Source organism: Sinocyclocheilus rhinocerous, unplaced genomic scaffold, assembly GCF_001515625.1.
Source record: "Sinocyclocheilus rhinocerous isolate Xijiao unplaced genomic scaffold, SAMN03320098_v1.1 scaffold1295, whole genome shotgun sequence".
Lineage (NCBI taxonomy): Eukaryota > Metazoa > Chordata > Actinopteri > Cypriniformes > Cyprinidae > Sinocyclocheilus > Sinocyclocheilus rhinocerous.
Window position 1 is genome coordinate 296269 of NW_015660499.1, and position 17025 is coordinate 313293.

Consider the following 17025-nt stretch of genomic DNA (forward strand, 5'->3'; position numbering starts at 1 on the left):
TCTCTAGTCTACAATTTTAAGTAACCAAACTTCTGTTTTTCAGAATGCCAGAAATGTACTTTAATTTCTGTTTAAATAATGTTTTCAATCCTAAACTTACAAAGCCTACAAAGTCATAAAACTGCATGCATAATAATTATCCAAGAATTAGACTTGTTTAAACTAGTTTTACTTGAAGTTTAACATGACACACTTCTGTCTACTTGGTTGGTTAAATATATGCCAAAAAAATTCAAAAAATGCCCCCCTCCCAGTTTTTCACAGCATTTAACGAAGAATTAAAAAAAAATTAAAGGGTAGCCTATATAAAGGTAAATATTTTAGTGTTCTTGATCAGAAATTAAATCTCATGCAACAACAGAGCAATTTTGGCTTTGTAACCTGTGTGTGAGAGCATGTGTTGTCCATATGGATATGAAATCTTCTCTAAAATTAGGAAGTCTTTAATTACATAACCATATCAAGACCAGACACATGAACTAGTACCAAATAGCTTTGTTCTGGTAAAAAGGTGTGGTTTAAAACCGGATAAAGTGGGTTTGCATTAGGATATCTCATAACGTCATAACACAGTATTATCAAACATTACAATTCATTGCTATAATCAGTGGGGTTTTAAACTATTGTCACACGGTCCTTTGGAATACTAGATTAATTGGTCAATAGCGCCATCCAGCGATCGGATATTTCCTTATACTTATCAATGACAACGAGGTGTATGTTACGGTGGACGAGAAGTGCAGAGCAAATCACAATTCTGAAAACAAAATAACAAATTACAAACGCAAATGCAAGTCTAAAAAACAAAATAACAATTCAGAAAGCACAACAACAATTCAGAAAATATTATAACAGGTCATAAAACACAATGACAAATTCGAAAACAAAATAACAAGTCAGAAAACACAACGACAAATCAGACAAACCGGAAGAGGTAGGTATAGTTTGAGACGGCGCCATTGGTTTGGGATTACTCACCGCTGACTGGACAAGACATCTGTCAATCAACGTATACAGGGAAGAACCAGCCGAAGAACAGCAGAGTCGTGGTAGAAAGTTCGGCGATGGTATTAAAGTAGCTCAGTTTAAATGTATTGTATGAATTGCCCTTACTCTGGAATAAAAAATACGGGGTGTCTATTTACATTTAGTTAAAAGTAGATGTAAATCATCAGCTCCAGTGGCGCAGATGGATAAGCGTGTATCATTGGCTTTTTGACGCGATCGACCTGGGTTCGATCCCATCTTTTGCCGAACTTTTTTTCCCTCCCTTTTCATTCTCGGCCACCGTAGTATGTATAGCTTGGGCGCTCTTTTGTTTTATACAAGCGGCAACCTCCCGCTCTCTCTCGTGAAGCCAACAAGGAAGTGACTTAAACTGTAATTCATCAACTGGCCGCTAGAGGCTGGCTGCAAAAGGGAGTCAATCCCATACACTCCCCATGTTAAAATGCCCAACTTTACAGCAGAAAAAAACATGTTTACAGCCTGGTTCAAAAAATGATTTTGGTTTATATAGCTAATTTTGCCCTTCATGACAACTGTGAGGGGGGTGAATTTTTTTATAACTCATCCGTTTAAATTATATTAAGCCTTAAAGTTCTGCATAATTAAGTGCGTGGTCACTTGAGTGACAGGTGGATTGTCGCTGCTTTCACCACCGTCGAGTTAGGTGGGCGTGGCTTCAGCAACCTGCTACCGCCTCTTTGCCCATTTTCGATTATCCGGGAGTGACGCGCGGTGACGCGCTGCCAAGATGGCGACGGCCGCCTCCGCCCACTTTTGAGCTTCAAAAACGCTCTTCGGAAATCTACAGGTGACGTCACGGACACTACGTCCATGTTTTTATACAGTCTATGGTTTTATACAAACATCATTTTTAGTAAAACGTCCCCAGAGAACTTCAGTTTTAATATTGTTAAAGATTTTTACATTGTACGTGACTGTTTATACAAAACGTCTTTTTGCAATCATTTGAAGCGTTTCTATTGTTTTTCCAATACAACACACGATAGACCCGACTTATTTGACTTTTGCACTCGTGCCTCGTGCGTAAAACGGGATTCTATCATCAAGTTAAAAGAAGTTCAACTTAATAAAAACGTGTGTCACTGGTGATGGGAGCAAATAACAGTAAGAAGCTGAAAAGTTTTGAATCAATTAAGTTACACTGCTTCACAAAATCATTCACTTTCTCGAAGCGCTCGAAACGCCACACGCTGGTGACGCCTGCTGGTCAGAATGGTGTCATGCAACAAAAACCCAGGCCAAAAATGCATTAAAACATCTTTTACAAATCAATTACAAATATTTTATTGAAAGATAATCTATTAAATGCAATTAACAAATCATGTAATACCATTAAATATGAATATGTAAATGTATATATATATTTCATTATTTTTTCTGGCTTGTTTTGTATTATTTATTGATTAGCTTGTTATCAGGCAATAAGAGATACCTGACTACAATTATTTTTTATTAGGTCTATGTGTCATTAAAATATCGACAAATTATCCTAGCGACGAACCACTGGAATTTCGAAACCAGTTACAATAAAGAAGGTGGTTCCAATTAAAGGGGTCATATGATGCTTTTTTAAAGATCATTATTTGGTTTTATACTGACGCATTTATTTATTTGGTGAGTAGCCTACAGCAGCCCAGTAAGCGTGATTGTGTAAAGTCAGCAGGTAATTATCGCGAAATAAACTCCTTGACCGGCACATTATCCCGTACTTAACACGTCCCAAATTCTGGGTTGCATCAACATTTTCTGAAGGATAAGCAGCTTTTACGGTCTATTTTGAAAAACAATTAAAGAAAGACTTTCAGGCCATTTTGTGCCCTGTTTGTGCAAAGTGCCACTCGTGTTGATCTCCTCTCCTCCTGCGCGTGGAAACAGGAGGACAGTCACTAAGTCAGTCAGAATCTCTCCTCCCACTCCACATCATATTCCTTCATTCTCCGCTCACTTTCTTTCTCCGTCTCTCTGAGCCCAGATGTCTCCTGCTTTCACCAGAAGCTCCCCTCAGGACTGACTTTAACCAGTTCTTCGGCGCAGTGCCGCAGAGCGTTTATTTACTCCGTTAATTTTGCGTTGCAGAAACATGCCAAGCCGGGCCAGCGTTGCGATTTTGCGGTTCAATTGTGTTTTCTTTCTGGCTGCGAGCCACGTCAAGAGCTCTGAACCGGACTACCTCTTTCCAGACACAGAACAAGGTTCGTGTTTCCATGCATAAGAATCATACACTTGCGTTCATATCTTATTTACAACATTCTGAACTTCATGCAATCTCATTCTGTAAAAGCACATTTAACCCTTTAATGCGTGAATGGTTCAGTTTCAAGGACAAAGTCTTTTTTTTACTTCAGTATAATCACACTCAATCTTGTATACCATGCTTTTTGGGAGACTTACACAGCTGTTCATTGTAATACAAGGTTTATTTGGTGCATCAAAATACATTCATCAGTCATTTTGACTGTTTTATGTTATCTGACATGAAGAGGACCGTGATATATAATTATGTTTAAGGATCAAAGGCAATCATTCGTGGTGGTTTATATGTAACACCGCTCTCTGAATGGTTAAAATGACTTGATAAATGAACGCCTGGGTTATATTTTACCATATCAAAAGAAAAGGAACATTTGTAAATACAAAATTTGAAAGTTTTTTTTTTTTTTGCTATATTTTCAAGGCATGTAAGCACAATTTCAATCTCAAATATTGTGAAAATATATATGAAATATATATAATTTTTAATAAATATTTTAAATTATATATATATATATATATATACATTTTAATACTTTTTTTAAATTATGTGTGTGTATACATATAATAAACAACAAAAAGTTTGTTCTTACAGCCTTAATTAAATGAGAACATAGGTAAATAATATAGGTAAAATATAAGAATTTAGGGTGAAATATGACAATATTTATTTATTTATTTTGTGAGATTCACCCCAGAAGATGTGTTGCTCCAAAAAGATAGTTGTTTTCAAAGGAGAATTGTCTTATTTTCATTTCTAGAGCTCTTCATCAAGCAGCACTCTGAGTTTTATGTGGATCATCCTGAAAAAGTGGACGGAGATGGGAATTTCATCTCATACTCTTTATCACATCACTTCTCTGACAGGCGACATAAGAGGGACCTGAATTCAGAAGAGAGGCGAGTGTATTACAAACTCAACTACAAAGGTCAGGACTTCACTCTCAGTCTAACCACCAATGACAATCTGCTCACCAATGAATATGTGTTGGAGAAACACAATGGGAGTTTAACAGAAAAGCAGTCACAAACATTTGGGAGCGGCGCCTGCCACCTTATTGGCACAGTAACTGATGGTTACGTGCAGGGAACCGCCGCCATCAGCACCTGTGAAGGACTGGTGAGAAATATCTGATTTAATCTGTCAGTTCTTTTACGTATCAGGTAATTGATTTCTGGTGTGAATTCACTTACTGTATTTGCATTAGTGCCGATGCTGTCATTGGCTGTTAAAGGAATAATTCATCCAAAAATAGAAATGTGCTCACCCTCAGGCCAGTCAAGATGTAGATGAGTTTGTTTCTTCATCGGAACAGATTTATTTTTACAAACACTCAGCTTTTCACTTCACAATACATTAATCATTGTACTGGAGTGGTGTGGATTACTTGTGGATTATTGTGATGTTTTTATCAGCTCTCATTCTGACGGCACCCATTCACTGCAGAGGAGCCATTGATGAGCAAGTGATGTAATGCTAAATTTCCACAAATCTGTTCTGAAAAAGAAACAAACTCTTTACATCTTAGATGGCCTGAGGGTGAGTACATTTTCATTTTGGGGTGAACTATTCAGCCAATATCAGCACTCAAAATTGACCTTATTTACTTTCTTAATGCATGTTCCTGATTTAATTCTGAACGATTCGTCAGTGTACATTAAAGAAAACAATCTTTTTCTCTGAAAAATTTTTTTTTTATCCGATATCATCTATTGGTTAATATTGACATAATGTAAACATAACATTGATTAATATCATTAATGTTGAAATCTGTTTTACTCTGAAATGCATCACATTTCATAGGTTTTAAATTGATCTAAATGTCTTTCTTTGAGAAGCCCCTATTAAACAATGTTATTTATATACTATTATATTAGTTTATATTTTGAACTAGCTTTTATTATTATATTTTCAGTCTTCAGTTTCGTTTTAGTTTATGTTTTAGTAATTAACATTTTAAATATATTATTATTATTATTAAATATGATATATAATCATTATTATTAAATATATAAATATTATTTTTAAATATTTGTATGTAGCTTTGATTTAATTTTATTTTAATGTTAGTTTTTTTAGTACTTCAACAACAGTTAAAAAAAGAATATATTTCATTTACATTTTTAAGCTTAAGCTTTTCATCTAATATTTACATTTTGTTTTATTTCAGCTTCATTTCAGTAACAGATAGTTTATTCGTTAAAGATAATAACACTTCTAGTGATAAGCTCTCGTAAACCTGGTGGTCCCAGACTGAACAAATGCCTGTCTGGAGCGACATCGACTGGCCTGTTAGACTCTTAACTCTTTGGCCCCTGTTTTGTTTGCAAAAAGAAGTGTTTGGCCCTCAGAGTGACTCTACAATGAAACGTGTGTGGGCTGACTGTATCCTGTGTCCGCAGAGTAGATCTGAAAGAGTTTATATTTTCCCGATAATGACCATCTGACATTAAAGGGGTCATATGATGCGATTTAAATGTTTCCTTTCTCTTTGGAGTGTTACAAGCTCTTGGTGCATAAAGAAGATCTGTAAAGTTGCAAAGACTAAAGTCTCAAATCCAAAGAGATATTCTTTATAAAAGTTAAGAGTCAACCACAGAGAAACAATAATGTACAGTATGTGGAAAATAATGTGTTTTTTGAACCTTAAACATTTCATTACACCAAATACACAAAATAATGTTCTTTTTAGTAACATCATATGACCCCTTTAAATTATCCCACTTATTACATGGCTACCTACCAAATAAACATATAAATGAACATGAAATATTGATCTGAGTTCAAATGATTTTATAATCCAGAAATAAAGAGAGCTGGAAATGAGTTGTGTGGGAAAACAATCAATTATTCTATTTAACATTATTATACAACAATATTTAACTGCAGAAAGCCACGAATCCACCAATCAGAATAGAGAGCCATGTAATGAGATCCAATAGTAGCCTGTTATTCAGAGTGGATGCTCATAAAATGCGGGGAACTTGAGAAGAACTGTAACCAGGTCAGTGTGTCAGCACATAACATGACTCATTCTAACTTGGCAATTGAACAAAAAGTTGCAAAGGGGGAAAAGAGGATAGGCAGAATGAATCGGTTGTTGGTGAAAGCACAGGAAAGAGTTTTGGACTTTAAAATGAGCTTTGATTTATTAGGCGCATGCATAATTTGCAAAAGTATGCATGCAGTACCTGCACTAAATGTTCTTTCTGTCTGTCAGTCATTGCCTGAGCATGCATGCTCCTCCTGCAAGGTCGTGTTCATGTCAATCAACAGCGTTACATTCCGTTCTCATGTTATCTTTCCTTACAAACATTTGCTTTCAGTCTCTGGTGCTATTACACTCACATTCCATTAACTTTTATGTATTCGCTCCTCAGAGACTCAGGTGTTTAATGTATGGGAGAAGCAGAAAATAACAGACAGATAGTCTTCTGTAATATTGTTGTGCAGGATTTCGAGATGATGCCAGGTGCTTTTGCTTTTATAGTGGACAAAGTCAGGATTCTTTGCCATGTGTGTGACTAAACGAAAATGTAATGAGGTTCAACTGATTAGCCTAGCACATTTATGCACTGCACGAATGTGCTAAGGTTTTTTTAGTTTAGTAAGGCTTTTTCCCATTTAGTGGTGGAGCAGTGGCCAAAAGATACACTCTGCAGAGCTTGTGGAACATTTCCTGTAGTTTTGAAAGGAATAGTTTACCCAAAAATAAAACTTCTGTCATCATATGCTTGAATTTTTTTCAGTTTTACTCCTATTTTTCCATACAAGGAGAATTTATAGTGATCACCACTATTTTGCAAAAATGTTGATTGTGTTAAATGCTTTTCCCATCTTCTATTTTTGTCTAATCAGGGTTGTTCCGCCCCAAACTCACACACCATCGGTTAAGCCGAAAGTTAACATTTCAAAATGCTTGAACAAACCAAACACTACTGTTCAAAAGTTTGGGGTCGGTAAGATTTTTTATAATGTTTTTGAAAGAAGTATGCTCACCAAGGCTGCATATATTTGATCAAAAATGCAGTAAAAACAGTAATATTGTGAAATATTATTACAATTTAAAATAACATTTTCTATTCGAATAAAATTTAAAATGTAATTTATACCTGTGATGCAAAGCTGAATTTTCAGCATCATTTACTCCAGTCTTCAGTGTCACATGATCCTTCAGAAATCATTCTAATATGCTGATTTGCTGCTCAAGAAACAGTATTATCAATGTTGAAAACAGCTGTGCTGCTTAATATTTTTGTGGAAACTGATACAGTACATTTTCACGATACTTTGATGAATAGAAAGTTCAAAAGAACAGCATTTAATCAAAATAAAATCTTTTGTAAAATTATATGTCCTTACTGTCTCTTTTGATCCATTTAATGCATCCTTTCTGAATAAAAGTATTGATTTCTTTCAACAACAAAAAATCTTACTGACTCCAAACTTTTAAACAGTGCGTTATCTTGACAGCAGTACAGAGCCATTGTGTTTATTATGGTCATCTCTACATGCACATTAAACTATGGGAGAAAGTATTTTAGTTATGTGGTGCATTTCATTGCACAATAAACTGAACTTTAGGATTGCTTACTGTTTGGTTTATGGTCCTTGTGAAAAACTCATTAGCACTGAACTCTGTTCACTCAATTCCTGTTCAACTTTTGTTTTAAACCAGATAAATAAAACTACCCGTCGCTGACCCGCTCTGCATTAGTCATTAGATCCATATACATTCTTCCTGCCCTCCAGAGGATGTACGGCTGGTTTTGAAGTGCTATACTGTAGTTCGAAGCCCTTTACATGAGATGGAAGTCCTATATATCCTGTTTGAAGTCTTACCAAAACCGGCAGGAACTCTGGAAGTCCAGCAACACACATGACTTCTGTATTTAGCAGTTCAGTTTCTGTTTTCATAATGCCCCCTGACACCAAAGCTCACATTTCTGCTGTGAGGAGCAGAGCAGGAGAGAGAAAGAGAGGACGGGCCCACAAAAGACAGAGATGAATTAAATATCTTATTTGCTTGTGTAAAAGGTATTTTGGCAGTAAAATGACCGTTTTTAGTATGACCAGATTTAGCATGATCACTTTTTCTGTTATATATTTGATTAAGGTCAGGTCAAAATAAGTATGTTGTCCATAATGTCATCCATATTTTAACATTTTATTTTTACAAGCATTATTTGAAACATTCAAGTAGACACTTTGTTTGCATTTAATATCCCTATGAATAAAAATGGCATAGGGATTTGTAACTATTTGTAATATTTTGCTATATATATACTGAATGAAAATGAATAGACATGGTACTAAGATTTTTCTTTCATTTGAGGACATGTGTGAGTGCTTTTAGAGCCTCATGCCATAGCTGTGTATCACAGACGTGTATGTTGCAGTGGTTAGTATTGTTTAGACTCTGTGGATGATCGACTCGGCTGAGTCAATATTATGACTGCGTCTCTGACCCCCTGGAGAATTCATGGTGTATTCCTCTGCCTTTCCACAAATCCTAGTATCTGTTTTGTGTTACGTGCAGCCCAGTTTCGAAACATTTGGAATGTTTTTTCTGGTCACGGTTTATTTAGTTTGTTCTGAACACACACACATACATACACACCTGTTTTTGGCCTGTGGGACTGATTCATTCAGCAGGGTGGTGAACGAGTGCATGAAGTGCATCATGAGAGTCGTTTTCATTCCCATAAAGCTGGGATTTCACTGCATCTCCAAGAAACCATGGTGATAAGAGAAAAATGTCACATTTCAGAGATGTTTCATTTGCCAAATGAAATCTCAAGGGTTGAAACACTCCAGGACATATGGACACACACTTTAAGAAGACTGTAAAGAGTGAATGTGCAACCTGATTTGACCCTTGAAATGTGAGGCTAACACATGAGGTTAGAAGTTTGTTCAAAACCCTAACCTTAAGAAACAGAAATGATGCTTAGGATTGAATTAATTTGATTCAAAAAAGGATTTCTTCAATAAAATATAAATAAATGCTGTGCTACTGAACTCCATTCATCAAAGAATCCTGAAAAAATATATATATATCACAGTTACCACAAAAAAATATTAAGCAGCACAACTGTTTTCAACATTGATAATAACAAAAAATGTTGATTTCTGAAGGATCATGTGGCACTGAAGACTCAAGTAATGGCTGCTGAAAATTCAGCTTTGCATCACAGGAATAGATTACATTTAAAAATATATTAAAATAGAAAACAGTTAAATTGCAATAATATTTTTAATATAACTTTTTACTGTATTTTTGAGCAAATAAAATGTGGAGAACCATTTAAAACAACATTTAAAAAATACCCATTTTCGACTATAAAGAACCTTTTGTGGAATGGAATGGTTCCGTGGATGTTAAAGGTTCTTCATGGAACTATAGATGCCAATAAAGAACAATTGCATTTCAAATTGCATGAATGTTTGACGTTTAATGGATGCACTGAATGTATTGGTTTTGTGTTTAAGCTTGTGCATGTGACATGTTCAGGCACACTGGATAAACTTGCTAAAGGCCCTGCAGTGTGGAGGAAATGCCAGGACTGGCAAGCACTTGCAGAGAAAATTAACAAACAGGGAGTGTGACAGGAAAAATACCTTCCCTGAATTCACTGGAATTCCAACAGATCTAAATAATGAGCCTTGACACCTGAAGTGTTATAACAGTACAAACTACTTTAAACGATTTTAACAAACCCTAATCTCTAAGCATTAAAGGGATAGTTCACCCAAAAATTCTGTCATTAATTACTCACCCTCATGTCGTTCTAAACCCGTCAGACCTCCGTTCATCTTCGGAACACAAATTAAGATATTTTTGATGAATTCTGAGTTCAAATCAAAGAGTAAACAACGTAAAAACCGTATCCGCGTGACGCAGCTGACACAGAATAGCATACGCTGTTTACGTTCAGTGGATATTCTCCAAAATGGCACCAGGAGGAGACGAATTATTGAATAAAGTCATTATTTTTGTTTTCTTTGCGTACAAAAAGTATTCTTGTAGCTTCGTAAACCCCTGATGTCACATGGATTATTTACTGGCCTTGCTACGTTTCTGGACCTTGATCGTGGTAGTTACATTGCTATCTATGGGAGGGTCAGAGAGCTCTCAGAATTCATCAAAAATATCTTAATTTGTGTTCCGAAGATGAACGGAGGTCTTACGGGTTTAGAACGACATGAGGGTGAGTAAATAATGACAGAATTTTCATTTTTGGGTGAACTAACCCTTTAAGCTCTAATGCGCAACACTGTTTGAGCTACAGATATGAATGATAATGCAAATTGTGTGGCTTCATGAGTAGTCGGGCTGTTATTTTTATAGGTTGATGGATGTGCCATTTTCAACTAGGGGATGATAAAATAGGTGAACAATTACTATAGACTTAAACTGACAAAGTGAGAACCCATGAGTACCCCCACATCATAGATACATGAGGGTGGGCTCTTTTGATTTTGAGCCATGTGCAAAGACCAGCCATTTCATAGAGACATAGGAAATCATAAAACATTTGCTACTAGAGAAATAACTTTAGAATTTGATGAAAAATACAGTAAAAACAGTCATTTTGTGAAATATTATAATTTAAGATATAGTTTTTTTCTATTTGAATATACTGAATAAAAGCTGAATTTTCAGCATCATTACTCCAGTCTTCAGTCAGTGTCACATGATCCTTCAGAAATCATTTTAATATGCTGATTTGCTGCTCAAGAAACATTTCTTATTATTATCATTGCTGAAAGCAGTCGTGCTGCATAAATGTTTTTATGGAAACCAACACTTTTTTTCAGGATTGTTTAATAAATAGTTAAATAATTAAAATACTTTTGTAACATTATAGTTCTGTCATGACAACACTCTGAGGGATTGGCATGGTAATGTACATGACAATGTTAATGTATTTGATCTTGGCGGAATAGATTTAATGTCACTTTTGATTCATTTAATTCATTATTGCTGAATAAAATAATTAATTTTTTTTAGTTTGCGCTCAAACTTTTAAACGGTATTGTTTTTTCTTATAGACAGGGCTGTTAAATTTACCGCAGGGGCCGCTATTGATCGAGCCGGTCCGTGGCCACATCTCAAACATCACTCATCCACGACACCCACATGTGATCTACTGGAGTTCAACCTGGAGTGGACTCAGGCAGCGACGCAGCACTGATGCACACAGCGTTCATCATAGTCCCTGTGGGGTCAAAGGTCAGATATGTTAGATGTATTAAAAATTCTTAATAAAATGATACTTCACCAAAAAAATTCTCATTTGAGTATCTCCGGTGCAGATGGTTCTGAGTTTTCCCAACAGGTGGAGCAGGAGAGAGAGCACTGGGAGCAGGAGCAGCACCAGCAGGGTGGGGATCGTAATCATGATCCGGATCGAGAGTGGACACGACCCCGGAGGATCTCCCCTCGCTCCATCAGCAAAGAGCGCTGGGTGGAGACCATGGTGGTGGGCGACTCCAAACTCGTGGACTACCACGGAAGTGGAAACGTTGAGTCCTACATCTTTACCATCATGAACATGGTAAGTGCATTCAAGTACTTCTGAGAAATTCATCTTTACAAGTTAATTACGACGTCAGGTGTGTTCAAGTCACTTTGGTCAGAGACGGCAGTGTACCTTTTCTGCATAAAATTCTGCAAGATTTTTAACCTTCTACAGAATGATGAATAAAGAATGTGCATCACTGTGTTTTTGCTTTATGTTGTTCAATTTATGAAGGTGCTGTAAATTGAATTGTTATATATTGTAAATATATACAATATTATCATAGATGCAATTTAGAAATTTATTGTCAGTACAGATGCTGCTTCTAATATATCCGTCATATTCTTTTCATGCTCCCAACTTGAAAACTCACAGCTTAAAGAAAGTTCAGTTACACTTCATTTTGATGGTCCCCTTTTGACATTCTGTTGACTATAAGTAACTTTGCTGCTAAACTTCAACTAAGGGCCAGATGTACTTAACATTGAGAGCACTAAAAGCGCTGAAGGGACTGTAAGTTCTGCTGGCGATTTACTGACAGTGCGCAAATTAAAGAACACAGATGCAGCTAAATAATTTCCATAGTGAACAACACAACCTAGCAGCACAAATTAGTGTAGCGTCACAAACAAGCAAAGCCGATGATAATCCACTAGCAACACAGGCGCAAACTGGGTTAAGAAATGCTTTTTGGGGATGTTAATGGTGCAAAAACCAGAAAACTGACCATTGCAAACCTTAGTAAAATCACCTTGCATGATTCATTTAAATACTTGCATCTGAAAGGAAACTCCTGCAAATGCATTTGCAATAAATGGTCAGCCACAAAAATTGCTGTGTCCAGCACTATTGTTTCATTTTGTGTCTTTTTTTAATGCCAAAAGAGGGTTTGCTCTGGCACAAGCTGTTAATAAATCTGGCCCTAACTCTTATGTTAGAGTATTAGTGACTGTTACGGTTAGGGTTAGTAGAATAAGTTGACATGAACTTGCAAAGTGACTTCTAGTCAGTAGAATGTCTGTTGGAGAACCATCAAAATAAAGTGTTAGCAGATATTAAGCAGACAATCTACTAATACTTTAATGACTGCTAGTTGACATACAGTAGTTGCTGCTTTGTTACTTATAGTCACTCAACAGAATGTCTAAAGGGGACCATCAAAATAAAGTGTTATAGAAAGTTCAGAGTTTCCTACTCGTAATTATAACTGTGATGGCATTTATGTGTTCAGCTGGTAAATACATCATTCCGACATGATTTGAACGCAACATATGACTTTCATTGAATAGAAAAGACCAGCTTGATAAACTAAAATTGTATATTTTTAAATATTTTGTATAACTTTTTTGTAGGTGGCTGGAATTTTTCACGATGCCAGCATCGGTAATGCTATCCATATCGTATTGGTCCGGCTCATTCTGCTACACGGAGAGGAGGTACATATGAATCAAGGCATAATTTGCTTTACATCCAGTCCTTCCCAGCAGAAAAAATCAGCTTAGACCAACATGAGTTTTCAGGGGGTCCTGATCTATGCTGGTTAGTGCTGGTTAAACATGGACAACTTGCTGGTTATGCTAGTTAACATATGCGCAAATCACAACACATGCTGTTAGTGGACACTATTACTACTTTTACTTTACTGCTACTTTTGTGTATTTTCAGAAAGGCCTGAAGATCATTCACCACGCTGATACGACTCTCAACAGCTTCTGTACCTGGCAAAAAAACCTCAATCCTCAAAGTGACACTCATCCTGCACACCATGATGTCGCTATACTCATCACACGGTAAAAACACCCTAGCCAATCATTTTAGTTATAACCATAGGAATGCATATATTTGATAAGAATGCATATACTTGACAGTAATATTGTAAAATATTAATACAATTTAATATTAACTGTTTCCCATTTCAATATATTTAAAATATATATTTTATTCCTGTTATAGAAGCTGAATTTTTAGCATAGATTACTCCAGTCTTCAGTGTCACACGATCCTTCAGAAATCATCAATATAAATATTAGATTAAAAAAAAAAGTTTAAGATGAAGTAAATACAATTACTAACACCAAAAGTAATACAATGAAGCGCTGTCAAATACACATGTGAACCCTCTGACTCTCATTTATTGTCATAAATGTCAGTTTCTTGGTTGCAGTAATGGAGCTGTTTGTCTCTGAGCATTTAACAGACCTTAAACTCTCTCGTTTTAACCCAGAGCACCACAGACTGAATGACTTCACCATGTTCTGTGTCCAAGGCTTGAGATTCTCCGGAGCTCATTCATGCTAAACACAGCCAAATAAATGACAAAGAATTCAACCCCTGCCATAACTCTTCTTCAGCAGTTTTAGCCCTGCAGCAGGACTTTAGTAGCCTATAAAATGAATCAAAGCAGCTGGTGTGCTGTGTTGCTGTGTCTGACCTGATGTGACCTCTCCTCTCAGGAAGGATATCTGCGCAGGCATGAATCAGCCGTGTGAGACGCTGGGCTTGTCTCACCTGTCGGGCTTGTGCCAGCCACATCGCTCCTGTAATATCAACGAGGACTCAGGGCTACCTGTTGCTTTCACCATTGCTCATGAACTCGGACACAGGTACATTTTTATGGGTCATTTTCATGAAACAGTGCCATTAGTGCCTAAATATGGTATTCATTTTTCAGGTCACATTTTTCCCACCTCTGGCTCAATTTTCATGCTAAGAATATTTTTCCTTTAAAAACTGATTACAATTTGTTGTAATTTAGTTTTACAAGATGACACTTTAATAATAATAATAATAATACATTTTTTATTAAAAATATAATTGGTGGTTTAACGGTGTGGAACACAGACTTATGTGGTTGAACAGAAATTGAAAAACAAATGCATTTTCTGATAAAATGCATAAGGTATTTTAGAAAATAATACATATTGGACTCATTGTAATAATATAATGGAATGCAAACTGGGTGACATTCCTATGCAACATTTAATTTTCTTTTTAAATAAAAATACAATTTAAAATTTTACATTGCACCCCAAACAATGTTAAATCTATCAAATAATGTGACTACATTAATTTAATTCAGCATTCCTGTGTTATATTGTATGATTCTTTGATGAATGTTATTCCAAAGCAAAGAAAAAGTTTATTTTCAAGTTTGGCGTCAGTAAGATCTTTTTTTTTTTTAAAGAAATAATTTTATTCTGCAAGGACGCATTAAAGTGACAGTAAATACATTTATAATGTTACAAAAGATTACATTTTTTAAACTTTCAATTCATAAAAAGGTGGTTTCCATGGTTTCCACCAAAATATAAAGCAGCATGTTTTCAACATTGATAATAATAAGAATGGAATGCAAACTGAGTGACATTCCTATGCAACATTTAATTTTCTTTTTAAATAAAAATAAAATTTTACATTTTACATTGCACCCCAAACAATGTTAAATCTATCAAATAATGTGACTACATTAATTTAATTCAGCATTCCTGTGTTATATTGTATGATTCTTTGATGAATGTTATTCCAAAGCAAAGAAAAAGTTTATTTTCAAGTTTGGCGTCAGTAAGATCTTTTTTTTTTTTAAAGAAATAATTTTATTCTGCAAGGACGCATTAAAGTGACAGTAAATACATTTATAATGTTACAAAAGATTACATTTTTTAAACTTTCAATTCATAAAAAGGTGGTTTCCATGGTTTCCACCAAAATATAAAGCAGCATGTTTTCAACATTGATAATAATAAGAATGTTTCTTGAGCAGCAAATCAGTATATTACAGTGATTTCTGAAGGATCATGTGACACTGAAGACTGGAATAATGATGCTGAAAATTCAGCTTTGCATCACATTAATAAATTATATTTTTAAAAAACTGTTATTTTAAATTGAAGTAATATTTCACAATATTACAGTTTTTGCTGTAATTTTTATCAAATTAATGTAGCCTTGATGAGCATAAAACACTTCTTTCAAACATTTTTAAAAATCTTGCTGACCCCAAACTTTTAAATGGTACTGTATGTTTAAAAAGATAAAAAGGTGATGCCAGCATGTTTTGTGCTGTAGTTTTGGAATCCATCATGATGGTCAAGGGAATGACTGTGAGTTAGTAGGTAGGCATCCATTCATCATGTCCCGCCAGCTTCACTACGACTCCTCTCCTCTCACCTGGTCCTCCTGCAGCAAGGAGTACATAACACGCTTTCTCGAGTGAGAACACGCACTCATGTACAGGAACATGTAATTGCATGCTTTATATCTTACGTCTTACCGCACATTTTTAAATATTCCAGACTATGATCTTCATTCATAAAGCTCTGTTATCCTCTCAGTCGTGGTTGGGGTTTCTGTCTGGATGACCGGCCATCTAAGAGGGACCTCAGCTCCCCGATGGCGGCGCCAGGAGTGCGATACACCCCCCAGCACCAGTGCCAGCTGCAGTACGGACCCAACGCAACCTTCTGCTCAGAAGTGGAAGTAAGGAGTGCATTCATTCAAAAATCAAGATGAATAAAATACAGTCTCTTATAATGAAAGGGGGTCTGCAGGTTGTCAAACCATTCATTCAGGCTTTATTGGTTTCAGAATGTGTGTCAGATTCTGTGGTGCTCTGTAAATGGATCCTGCCGCTCCAAACTGGACTCGCCGATAGATGGAACCAGGTGTGGACCTGAGAAGGTATAAGAGATTGACTTTCAAATAAAAGTATTTTGTATTATTGTATACTGTATTTAATTCTGTGTGTGTGTGTGTGTGTGTGTGTGTGTGTGTGTGTTAGTGGTGTATCTCTGGTGAGTGTGTGATCGTAGGGAAGTTACCGGAAACAGTGCATGGAGGCTGGGGGCCCTGGAGCACCTGGTCTCACTGCTCTCGCACCTGTGGAGCCGGAGTCCAGTCAGCAGACAGGGAATGCAACCAGCCCAAGTACACATCACTCTCTACTGCTGCTTCTATATTATTTCTCAGTGCTTTTCTTTCATTTTTGTGGTCAGTAAGGTTTTATTTAAAAAAAATAAATACTTGTATTCAGTGAGGATGCATTAAATTAATCAAAAGTGACAGGAAAGACATTTATAATGTTATGAAAGATTTCTATTTCAAATAAATGCTGTTCTTTTGAACTTCTTTCTATTCATCAAATAATTCTGGAAAAAAATAATAATAATAATGGTTTCCAGAAAAATATTAAGCAGCACAACTGTTTAGACATTGATAATAATC

At 35.8% G+C, this 17025-nt stretch overlaps 1 protein-coding gene and 1 long non-coding RNA gene across 2 annotated transcripts in view; one reads left to right on the top strand and one right to left on the bottom strand.

Moving 5' to 3' along the window:
• The first annotated feature begins 2933 nt into the window (after positions 1–2933).
• LOC107725168 (A disintegrin and metalloproteinase with thrombospondin motifs 12-like) overlaps positions 2934–17025 on the top strand; it is a 39414-nt gene continuing 25322 nt past the window's right edge. Inside the window, exons 1-11 of the mRNA XM_016534341.1 lie at positions 2934–3221; positions 4041–4399; positions 11336–11516; positions 11600–11841; positions 13158–13241; positions 13471–13595; positions 14259–14408; positions 15871–16014; positions 16137–16281; positions 16390–16482; positions 16583–16728. Coding sequence (XP_016389827.1) covers positions 3110–3221; positions 4041–4399; positions 11336–11516; positions 11600–11841; positions 13158–13241; positions 13471–13595; positions 14259–14408; positions 15871–16014; positions 16137–16281; positions 16390–16482; positions 16583–16728 — 1781 coding nt within the window. The 5' untranslated portion in view covers positions 2934–3109. The remainder of the gene's footprint in view (positions 3222–4040; positions 4400–11335; positions 11517–11599; positions 11842–13157; positions 13242–13470; positions 13596–14258; positions 14409–15870; positions 16015–16136; positions 16282–16389; positions 16483–16582; positions 16729–17025) is intronic.
• Positions 8435–17025, bottom strand: part of LOC107725169 (uncharacterized) — a 19146-nt gene continuing 10555 nt past the window's right edge. Inside the window, exons 2-3 of the long non-coding RNA XR_001638098.1 lie at positions 9547–9552; positions 8435–8507 (exon numbers count right to left, since the gene is read on the bottom strand). This is a non-coding gene — a long non-coding RNA (uncharacterized LOC107725169). The remainder of the gene's footprint in view (positions 8508–9546; positions 9553–17025) is intronic.